The sequence below is a fragment of the Scyliorhinus torazame genome, chromosome 19 (genome assembly GCF_047496885.1).
Source record: "Scyliorhinus torazame isolate Kashiwa2021f chromosome 19, sScyTor2.1, whole genome shotgun sequence".
NCBI lineage: Eukaryota > Metazoa > Chordata > Chondrichthyes > Carcharhiniformes > Scyliorhinidae > Scyliorhinus > Scyliorhinus torazame.
In genome coordinates, this window is record NC_092725.1 from 42,024,545 (window position 1) to 42,042,945 (window position 18,401).

The 18,401-nt window shown below is 46.2% G+C and overlaps 1 protein-coding gene across 1 annotated transcript in view; it reads right to left on the reverse strand.

The window, feature by feature from the left end:
- LOC140396662 (cytidine and dCMP deaminase domain-containing protein 1-like) overlaps window positions 1-18,401 on the reverse strand; it is a 209,376-nt gene that overhangs the window by 92,918 nt on the left and 98,057 nt on the right. The window contains exon 8 of the mRNA XM_072485457.1: window positions 8,358-8,464. Coding sequence (XP_072341558.1) covers window positions 8,358-8,464 — 107 coding nt within the window. The remainder of the gene's footprint in view (window positions 1-8,357; window positions 8,465-18,401) is intronic.

The following is an 18,401-nucleotide window of genomic DNA, read 5'->3' on the forward strand; positions in this document are numbered from 1 at the left end:
GACCTGATAGAAGTCTATAAAATTATGAGGGGCATAGACAGAGTGGAGAGTCAGAAGCTTTTTCCCAGGGGGTGTAGTGATCTGCATATCTGTTTGTACACAAGGGGTTAATGTATAGACACAACAGCTAAGTAATCACTAGAGGACAGCACCAGAGATGGGTATAAAAGACAAACTCGAGCCAAGATCCACCTTTTCGTAAGGACAGTGATTGGTGACCAGAGGTAGACAAAGACAGCTCAGTGCTGGTGTAGTTAATTATTTCTTATTCAATTCTTATCGAATTAATTCTTATTCAATTATTTCTTATTCTTACACACAACATCGTGGGCAGAAGGGCCTGTTCTGTGCTGTATTTTCTATGTTCTATGTTCATTTAACATCTAGTTTAAGCATTGGAGAGAGAATGAACTCACAATGAATTTGTCAACGTTACTCAATAAAGTATTTGCTCTAATTGGAAGACTATGAATGTTAATCAACATCGAGTTAAAGATCATCCTGGCAAGAGGCAAGTGAGTAACATATAGAACATAGAACGATACAGCGCAGTACAGGCCCTTCGGCCCACGATGTTGCACCGAAACAAAAGCCATCTAACCCACACTATGCCATTATCATCCATATGCTTATCCAATAAACTTTTAAATGCCCTCAATATTGGCGAGTTCACTACTGTTGCAGGTAGGGCATTCCACGGCCTCACCACTCTTTGCGTAAAGAACCTACTTCTGACCTCTGTCCTATATCTATTACCCCTCAGTTTAAAGCTATGTCCCCTCGTGCCAGCCATTTCCATCCGCGGGAGAAGGCTCTCACTGTCCACCCTATCTAACCCCCTGATCATTTTGTATGCCTCACAAAATATTGCACAAAGCAATATAACATTACCACCAGAAGTTGTAATATAATAGGGGGGAAGAGTCAATTACTAGGGGACATAGGTTTACGGTGTGAAGGGCAAACTTCAGAGGAGATGTGAGAGGGAGGTTTTTTACACAGAGGGTAGTGGGTGCCTGGAACTGGCTTCCAGAATAGGTGGTGGAAGCAGGTCCGAGAGTGACGTTTAAGTCTTGACAAATACATGAATAGGATGGGAATAGAGGGATACGAGACCCAGAAGTTTAAAAGGTTTAGGTTAGACAGACAGCATGGTCAGCGCAGGCTTAGAGGGCCGAAGGGCCTGTTCCTGTGCTGTACTTTTCTTTGCTCTTTGTTTTATGGGACAGCGTAGAGGGAACTTTCCTTTAAATCGAACAGAATACTATACCTGCCGTGAGAATGTTTGATTATTCAGTGTAGAGGGATTTGTCCTCTATCTAACTCCAGTGCGCCTGCCCTGGGAGGGTCAACTGACTCCAAAAACATATTCCCAGTTTTACACTTTTATAAGGTCATGAAGGAGTCCAACACCGAGTAGTTCAGGCCAATTTAATCTATTTCCAATGATAGTTATATACAATACACAATACATCCTAACTGGATCTCTCTGCAGCCAATGCCTAACTTCTGGGTTTATTTATGGTACATCCATACATTGTTCTACCAATAAAAGCTAACACACCGTACGCCTTCTTAACAACCCTCTCATCCTGGGTGACAACTTTCAGGGATCTATGTACATGGACACCGAGATCTCTCTGCTCATCCACACTGCCAAGAATCTTACCATTAGCCCAGTACTCTGTCTTTCTGTTATTCCTTCCAAAATGAATCACATGGGTGATGCTAGTTATATGGGTAAGATGGGTATAGAGGGTTATGGGCCAAGTGCGGGCAACTGGGACTAGCTTAATGGTAAAAACTGGGCGGCATGGACTGGTTGGGCCGAAGGGCCTGTTTCCATGCTGTAAACTTCTATGATTCTACCTCACACTTTTCTGCATTAAACTCCATTTGCCACCTCTCAGCCCAGCGCTGCAGCTTATCTATGTCCCTCTGTAACTTGTAACATCCTTCCGCACTGTCCACAACTCCACCGACTTTAGTGTCATCTGCAAATTAACTTACCCATCCTTCTACGCCCTCCTTTACAAAAATTACAAACAGCGGTGGCCCCAAAACAGATCCTTGTGGTACACCACTAATAACTGGACTCCAGTCTGAACATTTCCCATCAACCACCACCCTTTGTCTTCTTCCAGCTAGCCAATTTCTGATCCAAACTGCTAAATCACCCTGAATCCCATGCCTCCGTATTTTCTGCAGTAGCCTACCATGGGGAACCTTATCAAACGCTTTACTGAAATCCATATACACCACATCAACTGCTTTACCCTCATCCACCTGTTTGGTCACCTTCTCAAAGAACTCAATAAGGTTTGTGAGGCACGACCTACCCTTCACAAAACCGTGTTGACTATCTGGATTGAGTTTCAGAGCCATGAGGTCATGTTGGAGCTGTACAAAACTCTGTTGCGGCCGCATTTGGAGTATTGCGTGCAATCCTGGTCGCCGCATTATAGGAAGGATGTGGAAGCATTGGAAAGGGTGCAGAGGAGATTTACCAGAATGTTGCCTGGTATGGAGGGAAGATCTTATGAGGAAAGGCTGAGGGACTTGAGGCTGTTTTCGTTGGAGAGAAGAAGGTTAAGAGGAGACTTAATAGAGGCATACAAAATGATCAGGGGGTTGGATAGGGTGGACAGTGAGAGCCTTTTTCCTCGGATGGTGATGTCTAGCATGAGGGGACATAGCTTTAAATTGAGGGGAGATAGATAGGTTCTTTACTCAGAGAGTAGTAAGGGCATGGAATGCCCTGCCTGCAACAGTAGTGGACTCGCCAACACTAAGGGCATTCAAATTGGTCATTGAATAGACATATGGATGATAAGGGAATAGTGTAGATGGGCTACAGAGTGGTTTCACAGGTTGGCGCAACATCGAGGGCCGAAGGGCCTGTACTGTGCTGTAATGTTCTATGTTTAACGGGAGAGCTCGTATTTGGCAAATGAAACGGGGAAGTTAATTGTTCCCACCCCAGAGGCTACTTGCGGGTTTTTACATCTACTGAACTCACTCATGTTGCTATTAGATATTGATGTGTTTTCCCTTCGCTACCCCCAGCCTAGCTTGGCCATAAATACAATGGCTGCCTGTCCACAATATTCTGTGGATTGGGGTAGAGACCAGTGAACCAGGCATCTGCTGGCAAGAGTCAGACAACAAGAAATTCCATTCTCCAGTTTCTGGGTATCCCATTCACACTGTGCAGTTTATACGTGAATAGTACGTATCAAGAGGTGGTCACATGGCGGGCTCAGACTCTGCAGGAAGGGAATGGGTGACTACCAGGCAGAGCAAGAGAGCTAGGCAGGCAGTGCAGGAATCTCCTGTGGCCATTCCCCTGCAAAACAGATATATCATTTTGGATCCTATTGAGGGAAATGACCTCTCAAGGGAAACCAGCAACAGCCAAATCCATTGCACCACGGTTGGTTCTGCTGCAGAGGGGAGGAGTAAGAAGTGTGAGATTGCAATAGTTATAGGGGATTCAATTGTAAGGGGAATACATTGCCGTTTCTGTGGCCGTAAACAAGGCTCCAGGATGGTCTGTTGCCTCCTTGGTGCTAGGGTCAAGGATGGAGGACATTCTGGAGAGGGAGGGTGAATAGCCAGTGGTCGTGGTGCTCATTGGTACCACTGACATAGGTTTAAAAAAAAGGGATGAGGTCCTAAAAGCAGAATTTCTAGAATTACAGAATTTACAGTGCAGCAGGAGGCCATTCGGCCCATCGAGTCTGCACCGGCTCTTGGAAAGAGCACCCTACACAAGCCCTCACCTCCACCCTATCCCCATAACTCAGTAACCCCATCCAACACTAAGGGCAATTTTGGACACTAAGGGCAATTTATCGTGGCCAATCCACCTAACCTGCACATCTTTGGACTGTGGGAGGAAACCGGAGCACCCGCAGGAAACCCATGCACACACAGGGAGAACGTGCAGACTCCGCACAGACAGTGACCCAAGCCGGGAATTGAACCTGGGACCCTGGAGCTGTGAAGCAATTGGGCTAACCACTATGCTACCATGCTGCCCGGTGAATATAGAGAGTTCGGAAGAAAGTTGAGAAGTCGGACCTCAAAGGTAGTGATCTCATTATTACAACCACTGCCATGCGTTAGTCAGAGTAGAAATAGTAGGATATATCGGATAAATACATGGCTGAAGAGATGGTGTAAGGGGGCATTGGGACCGGTTCTGGGGGAGGTGGGACCTGTACAAACTGTACAGGTTACACTTGGGCAGGTCCGTGACTGTTGTCTGAGGGGGAGAATTTGCTCGCGTGGTTGGGGGGGGGGGGGTTTAAACAAAAATGGCAGGGAAACAAGGGCAAAAACAAGATACAGAAAGGGGAATAAGAAAAGTGATAGGCAGAGAAACCAAGGGCCAGATTCAAACAGGGCCACAGAAAAACATTGGGAGCGTGACAAATAAAGTTAAAAAGACTAGCTTAACGCTTTTGCAATAAAGCAGATAAACTAATCGCTCAAATATACATAAAAGGCTATGATATAATCGGGATTACAGAGACATGGCTGCAGGGTGACCAGGATGAGAGCTGAATGTCCAGGGGTATTCAGTATTAAGGAAGGACTGGCAAAAAGGAAAAAGCGGTGGAGTGGCAGTGCTGGTTAAAGAGGTAATTAATGCAACAGTGAGGGAGGTTATTAGCTCTGACAATGTGGAATCTGTATGCGTTGAGCTGATAAACAAGGGACAAAAAACATTAGTGGGTGTTGCATATAGACCCCAAAACTTCTGTGGTGATGTTGGGAATGGCATTACACAGAAAATTACAGATGCATGCGATAAAGGAACATCTGTAATTATGGGTGATTTTAATCTGCATAGTGATTGGGCAAATCAAATTAGCCACAATACCGTAGAGGAGGAATTCCCGGAGTGTATATGGGATGTTTTCTAGACCAATACGTTGAGGAATCAACTAGAGAACAGGCCATCCTAGACTGGGTACTGTATAATGAGAATGGAATCATTGACAATCTAGTTGTGTGAGACCCCTTGGGGATGGGCGACCATAATATAGAATTTTTATCGAGGTGGAGAGTGAAGTGGTTGATTCTGACATGAGGGTCCTGAATTCTAATAAAGAAAACTACAATCATATGAGGCATGAATTGGCTTTGATGATTGGGGAATGTTATTAAAGGGGTGACAGTAGATAGGCAATGGCAAACATTCAAGGAGCACAAGGGGAAACTGCAACAATTGTTTATTCCTGTCTAACACGAAAGTAAAACGAGAAAGGTGGTCAATCCAAGGTTTACAAGGGAAATTAGAGATAGTATTCGATCCAAGGAAGAAGCACACAAATTGACCAAGAAACAAAATAGGTCTGAGGATTGGGAGCTGTCTAGAATTCAGCAAAGAAGGATCAAGATTGATTAAGAAGGGGAAAATAGAGTATGAGAGTAAGTTTGCAGGGGACATAAAAACTAATTGTAAACGTTTCTCTAGGTACGTGAAGAGAAAAAGATTGGTAAAGCCAAATGTAGATCACTTACAGCCAGAAACAAGGGAATGTATAATAGGGGGTAAAGTAATGTATGAGCAAATAAACACATACTTTGTTTCCTCATAAATGTGGACACAAATCAGATAATAGAAATGTTGAGGAACGCAGGATCTAGTGAGAGGGGGCACTAAAGGAGATCAATATTAGGTGAGAAATGGTGTTGGGTAAATTGATGGCATTGAACGCAGATAAATCCCCAGGGCCTAACATGGATTGACGATTGGCTGTCAGGCAGAAGGCAGAGAGTTGGGATAAAAGGTTCTTTTTCGGAATGGCAACCGGTGACGAGTGGTTTCCCGCAGGGTTCAGTGTTGGGGCCACAGCTGTTCTCTTTATATATTAACGATCTAGATGACGGGACTGGGGGAATTCTGGATAAGTTTGCCGATGATACAAAGTTAGGTGGAGGGGCAGGTAGTATGGAGGAGGTGGGGAGGCTGCAGAAAGATTTAGACAGTTTAGGAGAGTAGTCCAAGAAACGGCTGATGAAATTCAACGTGGGCAAGTGCGAGGTCTTGCACTTTGGAAAAAAGAATAGAGGCATGGACTATTTTCTAAACGGTGACAAAATTCATAATGCTGAAGTGCAAAGGGACTTGGGAGTCTTAGTCCAGGATTCTCTAAAGGTAAACTTGCAGGTTGAGTCCGTAATTAAGAAAGCAAATGCAATGTTGTCATTTATCTCAAGAGGCTTGGAATATAAAAGCAGGGATGTACTTCTGAAGCTTTATAAAGCGTTAGTTAGGCCCCATTTAGAATACTGTGAGCAATTTTGGGCCCCACACCTCAGGAAGGACATACTGGCACTGGAGCGGATCCAGCGGAGATTCACACAGATGATCCCAGGAATGGTAGGCCTATCATACGATGAACGTCTGAGGATCCTGGGATTATATTCATTGGAGTTTAGGAGGTTGAGGGGAGATCTAATAGAAACTTACAAGATAATGAATGGCTTAGATAGGGTGGACGTAGGGAAGTTGTTTCCATTAGCAGGGGAGACTAGGACCCGGGGGCACAGCCTTAGAATAAAATGGAGTCACTTTAGAAGAGAGATGAGGAGAAATTTCTTCAGCCAGAGAGTGGTGGGTCTGTGGAATTCATTGCCACAGAGGGATTCTTGATTTCTCGAGGAATTAAGGGCAATGGAGAGCGGGTAAATGGAGTTGAAATCAGCCATGATTGAATGGTGGAGTGGACTCGATGGGCCGAATGGCCTTACTTCCGCTCCTATGTCTTATGGTCTTATGGCCTGATAATCTACATTCCAGGATACTTAAGTAAGTGGAAATAGTGGATGCATTGGTCATCATCTTGCAGGATCCTATAGACTCTAAAACAGTTCCTGCAGATTGAAGGGTAGCTAATGTAACTCCACTATTTTAAAAGGGATGTAGAGGGAAAACATCGAATTATAGATCAGTCAGCCTGGCATCAGTAGTAGGTAAACTTCTGGAATTCATTATCAAAGATTTTATTGCTGAACACTTTGAAAATAGTGGCAAGTTGAGACAGAGTGAGAATGGCTTTATGAAGGGGAAATCGTGCTTAACAAATCTTCTGAAATTCTTTGAGGATGTAACTAGTAGAGTTGTTGAGGGTGAGCCAGTGAATGTGGTATATTTCGACTTTCAGAAGGGTTTTGATAAAGTTCCACATAAAAGATTAGCATGTAAAATGAAAGCGCATGGGACAGGGGGTGGGGGTTGTCGAGTCGCCCACGTACTTGGGGATGGGGCAGTCCTGGCAGTGGGGGAGGCACCCAAGCAATCGAGGGGTAGGGGGTTGCTGTATGATGGGGGCGAGACCAATTTGCAGTGTGGTGGGGGTCGCCAGCCTCAGGACCATGCTATAGGGTCGCCCACTCAAGGTGTGCCCCTGGGAATCCCTCGTATTGCACGTCATGCATGCCGTGTAACACTTTACGCCTGACGGCTTTACGACATCAAGATGATCATAAAACAGATGCAATTTAGCTCCCATGGGAGACAGGGCTCAATTCTCCGATTGTCGATGCTGAAATCGCGTTCAGCGATTGGCCGGAGATTCCGTTTTTATGCAAAAATCGGGTTGGCGCCTTTTTTCAGATGCTTCGCCCCCATCAAAAATGAGGTAATCGCTGAGTACACTGCACGCCATTGGGGCAGCCTCAGGACATCACCTGAGGCCCTCCCCCAATGCTCCCAATGGCGTGGAGCACGTGCGCTCATAGTTTTCGGGGACCTCGTGTGGTAGCTGCGGACTGTGTCCAGCGGTGACCCAGTCGGGGGCAGCCGTTCCGGTGGCTGGGGGGGGGGAGGGGGGCGGGGGGGGGGGGGGGCTGGAGAACGGGGGGACTGGTGGGTGTGGTCCGGCGGTGGCGAGGAGGATTACAATGGGGCACTATCTGACAGGCTGAGTCCGTGCGCGGCCGGCACCAATGTTGTACGGCACGATCGCTGCAGGTCGCCGCCGTGCGTATGCGTGGCCACGGACCCGGCAATTCTCCATCCATATCTGCAGGTAAAGCCGGGGCTTTACGTGGCGCGGCTGTTCGCCCTCTATCGGGCGGAGCTTCAGTGCGGGTCAGCCCCAACTTTTTGGTCACAAGACTAGATACATGCTCCGGTCATCGGCTCAAAATCGGAAAATCCAGCCCATTGTCACCCAAATGGAGAATCCAGCCCATTATGTTTAGCCATTGTTAATGGACAGTTATATTTTTATTCTGGTCTTTGCTGTGTCGGATCAATAGACAGGAAGAGTGAACCAGCTCGGATGGTCACACCACATTGTGTAATTGACATGACAAATTCCATCCTATGAAATACTCACTTTAATTATCTCCTTCTCTTTTGGTTGCACACACAATGGTGATTCTTCCATTTGCAGAGCGAGGTACATTAGCAGATCGTTCTTGTTCGGTAGGCGTACAGGACCAACTGAGACCGGTCAAGAAACACAAGAAAAGATGCAACAGTTTTAACCATCACATCTAATTACTTCCCAAAATGATCAGTATGATTGGAAATCAAAGACAGTTTAGATGAATATTTGCACAAAATTGAAGTGGAACAAGATTGCCAAATGATTTCAAGTCGAGGTAAAATTTCAGATATGGTCAAGTGTGTGGAGTAAAGGTGGAAATACAAACGGGTGCAGGTTAAAAGCAAAAAAGTGAGACAGGTGATTTCGCAGTTTGGATCAGAAATTGGCTAGCTGGAAGAAGACAAAGGGTGGTGGTTGATGGTAAATGTTCAGACTGGAGTCCAGTTACTAGTGGTGTACCACAAGGATCTGTTTTGGGGCCACTGCTGTTTGTTATTTTTATAAATGACCAGGAGGATGGCGTAGAAGGATGAGTGAGTAAATTTGCAGATGACACTAAAGTCGGTGGAGTTGTGGACAGTGCGGAAGGATGTTACAAGTTATAGAGGGACATAGATAAGCTGCAGAGCTGGGTTGAGAGGTGGCAAATGGAGTTTAATGCAGAAAAGCATGAGGTGATTCATTTTGGAAGGAATAACAGGAAGACTGAGTACTGGGCTACTGGTAAGATTCTTGGTAGTGTGGATGAGCAGAGAGATCTCGGTGTCCAAGTACATAGATCCCTGAAAGTTGCCACCCAGGTTGAGAGGGTTGTTAAGAAGGCGTACGGTGTGTTAGCTTTTATTGGTCGAGGGATTGAGTTTCGGAGCCATGAGGTCATGTTGCAGCTGTACAAAACTCTGGTGCGGCCGCATTTGTAGTATTGCGTGCAATTCTGGTCGCCGCATTATAGGAAGGATGTGGAAGCATTGGAAAGGCTGCAGAGGAGATTTACCAGAATGTTGCCTGGTATGGAGGGAAGATCTTTTGAGGGAAGGCTGAGGGATTTGAGGCTGTTTTCCTTAGAGAGAAGGTTAAGAGGTGACTTAATTGAGGCATACAAGAGGATCAGAGGATTAGATAGGGTGGACAGTGAGAGCCTTTTTCCTCGGATGGTGATGTCTAGCACGAGGGGACATAGCTTTAAATTGAGGGGAGATAGATATAGGACAGATGTCAGAGGTAGGTTCTTTACTCAGAGAGTAGTAAGGGCATGGAATGCCCTGCCTGCAACAGTAGTGGACTCACGAACATTAAGGGCATTCAAATGGTCATTGGATAGACATATGGACGATAAGGGAATAGTGTAGATGGGCTTTAGAGTGGTTTCACAGGTCGGCGCAATATCGAGGGCCGAAGGGCCTGTACTGTGCTGTAATGTTCTATGACCTGGAGTGATCACTGACCATTTCCAATATTTTAATGTGTTATGGGCCAGGGTATAAAAACTCCAAAGCATATTATGCAGTTCTTTGTGTATAACTTTATGTGGAATTTGGCTAGGGTGAGCACAAGAGCCTTCACTTGAGGTGTGATTCAACAGTCTTCCTAGACACTTTAATTAAAATAAGCTTTATTCTAAGCTTAATATTTATATAAACACACAGAAAGAATTTTCATCAATTACAAACATAAAGACAGTTAAAGTAATCTATGTATAACAGTTAATGAATTCCCCCTCAACTGTTCCAATTCAAAAACAAAATCCCATAAACCAAAAACCCCTTTTCAAGGGCGTGGCCCAGCACTCTGCATTCTCACTTGAATGAGATTGGCTTTCCCTGAGATTCTGACACCATCTCACCAGCAGATTCAATTCCTCCCGGAAAGCAAACTATATCTTTCAAGTTGCCAAAGCAGGCAACAATAATCAATGTTTTTTTTCCCTGGAACAACACTTTAAAATGAAAATGGAGCGAGACAGGCCAAAACACTTATTTTCTCTGTCTGTAGCCTACAGCAGTCAAATTTGAATGAAAGCGAATCAAAAAATCTCACACAGCCACAGTCCAGCTCCACCCACACAATGACATCAATGAAGATGGATACAGAACAAAAAGGTATTGAGTGTTTTTGCAAAGGTTGGTATCATGACCGGTACAGGCTTGTAGGGCCGAAGGGCCTTTCCTGTGCTGTATTGTTCTTTGTTGTTCTTTGAAGCTATGTGATAAGCTAAAAACCATTCTTATAGGGATATTCACATGACAAATGGTTTGGTCATAGATGCATAGGGAGTTTCACTCTGTATCTAACCCTGTGCAGTACCTGTCCTGCGAGTATTTGATGGGGACAGGTAGAGGGAGCTTTACTCTGTATCTAACCCTGTGCTGTACCTGTCCTGGGAATATTTGATGGGGACAGTGTAGAGGGAGCATTACTCTGTATCTAACCCCGTGCTGTACCTGTCCTGGGGTGTTTGTCTATAACATTTAATAGCTGTTGTATAAAGTTGTTGGTTCCCTAAAATCAAGAACTTTCAAGAAAGGCAGTTTATTCCTGAGCTCAACAGCTATATTAAACACTTGCGCTCTGCTCACTATCCCGGCAATAACTCCTGTGCTCCCGCCACATGACTCCTATTGTAGCCGCAGCATTGTGTTCTCACATGACCACACAGTCTACATATTCCCTGATTTGTTGGGACATCTGGTGGCCTGAGATGTAACAGTGTGCACAACAGGAAACTATGTGGAGACCATTGTGTGACATACAAATTGAAAATTGAACGAGGTAACAATGTATAACTATACATATTAATAAAGTATATATATATATATGTATATCGAGGTATGGATTAATCTGAAGCAACTGCTGCATAGCCCATCGTGTTACCTCTACCCTCCCCTTCTATCTTTTCTGTTGAAAAGAAAACTGAAACTCAAAAGTCAGTTCTAGACCAAGTGGTAATAAAGGATGGGATTCTCCGCCGATTCACACCAGTGGGATTCTCCGCCTATTCACGCTGGTGGGATTCTCCATTATTCACGCCGGTGGGATTCTCCGCCGATTCACACCAGTGGGATTCTCCGCCTATTCATGCCGATGGGATTCTCCGCCTATTCACACCAGTGGGATTCTCCGCCTATTCACACCAGTGGGATTCTCCGCCTATTCACACCGGTGGGATTCTCCGCCGATTCACGCCGGTGGGATTCTCCGTTATTCACACTAGTGGGATTCCATGCCTATTCACACGGGTGGGATTCTCTGCCTATTCGCACCAGTGGGATTCTCCGTTATTCACACCAGTGGGATTCTCCGTTATTCACGCCAGTGGGGCTCTCCGTTATTCACACCAGTGGGATTCTCCGTTATTCATGCCGGTTGGATTATCCGTTCTTCATGCCGGTTGGATTCTCCGTTATTCACACCAGTGGGATTCTCCGTTATTCACACCGGTGGGATTCTCCGTTATTCATGCCGGTTGGATTCTCCGTTATTCACACCAGTGGGATTCTCCGTGATTCACACCGGTGGGATTCTCTGCCTATTCACGCCTGTGGGATTCTCCGTTATTCACGACGGTTGGATTCTCCGCCTATTCACATCGGTGGGATTCTCCGTTATTCCCACCAGTGGGATTCTCCGTTATTCACACCAGTGGGATTCTCCGTGATTCACACCGGTGGGATTCTCTGCCTATTCACGCCTGTGGGATTCTCCGTTATTCACGACGGTTGGATTCTCCGCCTATTCACATCGGTAGGATTCTCCGTTATTCACACCAGTGGGATTCTCCGTTATTCACGCCGGTGGGATTCTCCGTTATTCACGCCGGTGGGATTCTCCGCCTATTCACGCTGGTGGGATCCTCCGTTATTCACGCCGGTGGGATTCTCCGTTATTCACGCCAGTGTGATTCTCCGCCTATTCATGCCGGTGGGATTCTCCGCCTATTGACGCCGGTGGGATTCTCCGCCTATTCACGCCGGTGGGATTCTCCGTCTTTTCACACCGATGGGATTCTCCGCCTATTCACACCGGTGGGATTCTCCGCCTATTCACATCGGTGGGAATCTCCGCCTATTCACACTCGTGGGATTCTCCGTTATTCACGCCAGTGGGATTCTCCGCCTATTGACACCGGTGGGATTCTCCGCCTATTCACACCGGTGGGATTCTCCGCCTATTCACACCAGTGGGATTCTCCGTTATTCACACCAGTGGGGTTCTCCGTTATTCACACCAGTGGGATTCTCCGTTATTCACACCAGTGGGATTCTCCGTTATTCACGCCGGTGGGATTCTCCGCCTATTAACGGCAGTAGATTCTCCGTTATTCACGCCGGTGGGATTCTCCGTTATTCACACCGGTGGGATTCTCCGTTATTCACACCGGTGGGATTCTCCGTTATTCACGCCAGTGGGATTCTCTGTTATTCACACCAGTGGGATTCTCCGTTATTCACACCAGTGGGAATCTCCGCTATTCATGCCGGTGGGATTCTCCGCCTATTCACGGCAGTGGGATTCTCCGTTATTCACGCCAGTGGGATTCTCCGTTATTCACACCAGTGGGATTCTCCGTTATTCACACCAGTGGGATTCTCCGCCTATTCATGCCGGTGGGATTCTCCGTTATTCATGCCGGTGGGATTCTCCGTTATTCACGCCAGTGGGATTCTCCGTTATTCACACCAGTGGGATTCTCCGCCTATTCACGCCGGTGGGATTCTCCGTTATTCACGCCAGTGGGATTCTCCGTTATTCACACCAGTGGGATTCTCCGCCTATTCATGCCGGTGGGATTCTCCGTTATTCATGCCGGTGGGATTCTCCGTTATTCACGCCAGTGGGATTCTCCGTTATTCACGCCAGTGGGATTCTCCGTTATTCACGCCAGTGGGACTCTCCGTTATTCACACCGGTGGGATTCTCCGTTATTCTTGCCGGTTGGATTATCCGTTATTCATGCCGGTTGGATTCTCCGTTATTCACGCCGCTTGGATTCTCCGTTATTCACACCAGTGGGATTCTCCGTTATTCACACCGGTGGGATTCTCCGTTATTCATGCTGGTTGGATTCTCCGTTATTCACACCAGTGGGATTCTCCGTTATTCATGCCGGTTGGATTCTCCGTTATTCACACCAGTGGGATTCTCCGTTATTCACACCAGTGGGATTCTCCGCCTATTCACGCCATTGGGATTCTCCGCCTATTCACGCCAGTGGGATTCTCCGTTATTCACACCAGTGGGGTTCTCCGTTATTCATGCCGGTTGGATTCTCCGTTATTCACACCAGTGGGATTCTCCGTTATTCACACCAGTGGGATTCTCCGCCTATTCACGCCAGTGGGATTCTCTGCCTATTCACACCGGTGGGATTCTCCGCCTATTCACGCCAGTGGGATTCTCCGCCTATTCACGCGAGTTGGATTCTCCGCCTATTCACACCAGTGGGAATCTCCACCTATTCATGCCAGTGGGATTCTCCGCCTATTCACGCCAGTGGGATTCTCCGTTATTCACACCGGTGGGATTCTCCGTCTCTTCACGCCGGTGGGATTCTCCGTTATTCACGCCAGTGTGATTCTCCGCCTATTCACACCAGTGGGATTCTCTGCCTATTCACACCGGTGGGATTCTCCGCCTATTCACGCCAGTGGGATTCTCCGCCTATTCACGCGAGTTGGATTCTCCGCCTATTCACACCAGTGGGAATCTCCACCTATTCATGCCAGTGGGATTCTCCGCCTATTCACGCCAGTGGGATTCTCCGTTATTCACACCGGTGGGATTCTCCGCCTCTTCACGCCGGTGGGATTATCCATTATTCACGCCAGTGGGATTCTCTGCCTATTCACGCCAGTGGGATTCTCCGTTATTGAGTGCTGAATTTGGTGCATTTGAGTGTGATAGTGAGAGTTTGGTGACCGAGGGAGTATAAGGCTTCATTTTTATCTAAAGTTTAGTCTTTCTTTTATTTAGTTAATTAACTTAAAAGTTGCTGTTTGGTTTAGAAGAAGGTGAATTTTCAATAAGCTTTAAACCGGCTTCTACTTGTAGGCACTTGCAGCTGGAGCTTGTTAATTAGTTAATTGGATTAGGCCAGGTTTTCAGAGGCTAGATTCACAGTATAAAAGTGATCCCCTACAGTGCAGACTTTGTTTGCACTGAGTGCTGAATTTGGTGCATTTGAGTGTGATAGTGAGAGTTTGGTGACCGAGGGAGTATAAGGCTTCATTTTTATCTAAAGTTTAGTCTTTCTTTTATGTAGTTAATTAACTTAAAAGTTGCTGTTTGGTTTAGAAGAAGGTGAATTTTCAATAAGCTTTAAACCGGCTTCTACTTGTAGGCACTTGCAGCTGGAGCTTGTTAATTAGTTAATTGGATTAGGCCAGGTTTTCAGAGGCTAGATTCACAGTATAAAAGTGATCCCCTACAGTGCAGACTTTGTTTGCACTGAGTGCTGAATTTGGTGCATTTGAGTGTGATAGTGAGAGTTTGGTGACCAAGGGAGTATAAGGCTTCATTTTTATCTAAAGTTTAGACTTTCTTTTATTTAGTTAATTAACTTAAAAGTTGCTGTTTGGTTTAGAAGAAGGTGAATTTTCAATAAGCTTTAAACCGGCTTCTACTTGTAGGCACTTGCAGCTGGAGCTTGTTAATTAGTTAATTGGATTAGGCCAGGTTTTCAGAGGCTAGATTCACAGTATAAAAGTGATCCCCTACAGTGCAGACTTTGTTTGCACTGAGTGCTGAATTTGGTGCATTTGAGTGTGATAGTGAGAGTTTGGTGACCGAGGGAGTATAAGGCTTCATTTTTATCTAAAGTTTAGTCTTTCTTTTATTTAGTTAATTAACTTAAAAGTTGCTGTTTGGTTTAGAAGAAGGTGAATTTTCAATAAGCTTTAAACCGGCTTCTACTTGTAGGCACTTGCAGCTGGAGCTTGTTAATTAGTTAATTGGATTAGGCCAGGTTTTCAGAGGCTAGATTCACAGTATAAAAGTGATCCCCTACAGTGCAGACTTTGTTTGCACTGAGTGCTGAATTTGGTGCATTTGAGTGTGATAGTGAGAGTTTGGTGACCAAGGGAGTTAGGTGAGGAGGGAGTAAGGCGCTCCTTTCATTTTGTTTCCGACATTTCCGCAAAGAGTGCGAAGAGAGCCAGGAGTTTACAGAAAGTGTAGCTGACTGGGAGCAGGGTCGGTGGGCGGAGATCTAGTTAGTCCACAGAGCAGCTATATTCTGTCAGGTAAGAGGGGATGGAGGCTAGGCCAGTTACATGCTCCTCCTGTAGGATGTGGGTGGTGAGGGATACCACCGGTGTCCCCGCTGACTATACCTGCGGGAAGTGCACCCAACTTCAGCTCCTCAAAGACCGTGTTAGGGAACTGGAGCTGAAGCTGGATGAACTTCGGATCATCCGGGAGGCAGAGGGGGTGATTGAGAAGAGTTACAAGGAGGTAACCACACCCAAGGTACAGGACAAGAATAGCTGGGTTACAGTCAGGGGGAAAAAAACAAACAGGCAGAAAGTGCAGGGATCCCTCGTGGCCGTTCCCCTTCAAAACAAGTATACCGTTTTGGATGCTGTTGGGGGGGATGACCTACCGGGGGAAGGCCCTAGCGGCCAGGTCTCTGGCACTGAGTCTGGCTCTGGGGCTCAGAAGGGAAGGGAGGAGAATAGTAAAGCAATAGTTGTAGGAGATTCAATGGTTAGGGGAATAGATAGGAGATTCTGTGGTCGCGAGCGAGACTCCCGGAAGGTATGTTGCCTCCCGGGTGCCAGGGCCAGGGATGTCTCGGATCGTGTCTTCAGGATCCTTAAGGGGGAGGGTGAGCAGCCAGAAGTCGTGGTGCACATTGGTACCAACGACATAGGTAGGAAAAGGGGTGTGGAGGTAATAAACAAGTTTAGGGAGTTAGGCTGGAAGTTAAAAGCCAGGACAGACAGAGTTGTCATCTCTGGTTTGTTGCCGGTGCCACGTGATAGCGAGGCTAGGAATAGGGAGAGAGTGCAGTTGAACACGTGGCTGCAGGAATGGTGTAGGAGGGAGGGCTTCAGGTATTTGGATAATTGGAGCGCATTCTGGGGAAGGTGGGACCTGTACAAGCAGGACGGGTTGCATCTGAACCAGAGGGGCACCAATATCCTGGGAGGGAGGTTTTCAAGTACTCTTCGGGAGGGTTTAAACTAATTTGGCAGGGGAATGGGAACCGGATTTGTAGTCCAGCAACTAAGGTAGCCGATATTCAGGACGCGAAAGCGTGTAATGAGGCAGTGGGGAAGGGAACACTGACAAAGGAGAGTACTTGCAGGCACGGAGAGGGGTTGAAGTGTGTATACTTCAACGTAAGAAGCATCAGGAATAAGGTGGGTGAACTTGGGTTGTTGGAGGTCCCTGGTTATAGATGTTTCAATAAGATTAGGGAGGGTGGTAAAAGAGGTGGGGGGGTGGCATTATTAATTAGAGATAGTATAACAGCTGCAGAAAGGCAGTTCGAGGAGTATCAGCCTACTGAGGTAGTATGGGTTGAAGTCAGAAATAGGAAAGGAGCAGTCACCTTGTTAGGAGTTTTCTATAGGCCCCCCAATAGTAGCAGAGATGTGGAGGAACAGATTGGGAAACAGATTTTGGAAAGGTGCAGAAGTCATAGGGTAGTAGTCATGGGCGACTTTAACTTCCCAAATATTGAGTGGAAACTCTTTAGATCAAATAGTTTGGATGGAGTGGTGTTTGTGCAGTGTGTCCAGGAAGCTTTTCTAACGCAGTATGTAGATTGTCCGACCAGAGGAGGGGCAATATTGGATTTAGTACTGGGTAATGAGCCAGGGCAAGTGATAGATTTGTTAGTGGGGGAGCATTTTGGAGATAGTGACCACAATTCTGTGACTTTCACTTTAGTAATGGAGAGGGATAGGTACGTGCAACAGGGCAAGGTTTACAATTGGGGGAAGGGTAAATACGATGTTGTCAGACAAGAATTGAAGTGCATAAGTTGGGAACATAGGCTGGCAGGGAAGGACACAAATGAAATGTGGAACTTGTTCAAGGAACAGGTGCTACGTGTCCTTGATATGTATGTCCCTGTCAGGCAGGGAAGAGATGGTCGAGTGAGGGAACCATGGTTGACAAGAGAGGTTGAATGTCTTGTTAAGAGGAAAAAGGTGACTTATGTAAGGCTGAGGAAACAAGGTTCAGACAGGGCATTGGAGGGATACAAGATAGCCAGGAGGGAACTGAAGAAAGGGATTAGGAGAGCTAAGAGAGGGCATGAACAATCTTTGGCGGGTAGGATCAAGGAAAACCCCAAGGCCTTTTACACATATGTGAGAAATATGAGAATGACTAGAGCGAGGGTAGGTCCGATCAAGGACAGTAGCGGGAGATTGTGTATTGAGTCTGAAGAGATAGGAGAGGTCTTGAACGAGTACTTTTCTTCTGTATTTACAAATGAGAGGGGCGATATTGTTGGAGAGGACAGTGTGAAACAGATTGGTAAGCTCGAGGAAATACTTGTTAGGAAGGAAGATGTGTTGGGCATTTTGAAAAACTTGAGGATAGACAAGTCCCCCGGGCCTGACGGGATATATCCAAGGATTCTATGGGAAGCAAGAGATGAAATTGCAGAGCCGTTGGCAATGATCTTTTCGTCCTCACTGTCAACAGGGGTGGTACCAGGGGATTGGAGAGTGGCGAATGTCGTGCCCCTGTTCAAAAAAGGGACTAGGGATAACCCTGGGAATTACAGGCCAGTTAGTCTTACTTCGGTGGTAGGCAAAGTAATGGAAAGGGTACTGAAGGATAGGATTTCTGAGCATCTGGAAAGACACTGCTTGATTAGGGATAGTCAGCACGGATTTGTGAGGGGTAGGTCTTGCCTTACAAATCTTATTGAATTCTTTGAGGAGGTGACCAAGCATGTGGATGAAGGTAAAGCAGTGGATGTAGTGTACATGGATTTTAGTAAGGCATTTGATAAAGTTCCCCATGGTAGGCTTATGCAGAAAGTAAGGAGGCATGGGATAGTGGGAAATTTGGCCAGTTGGATAACGAACTGGC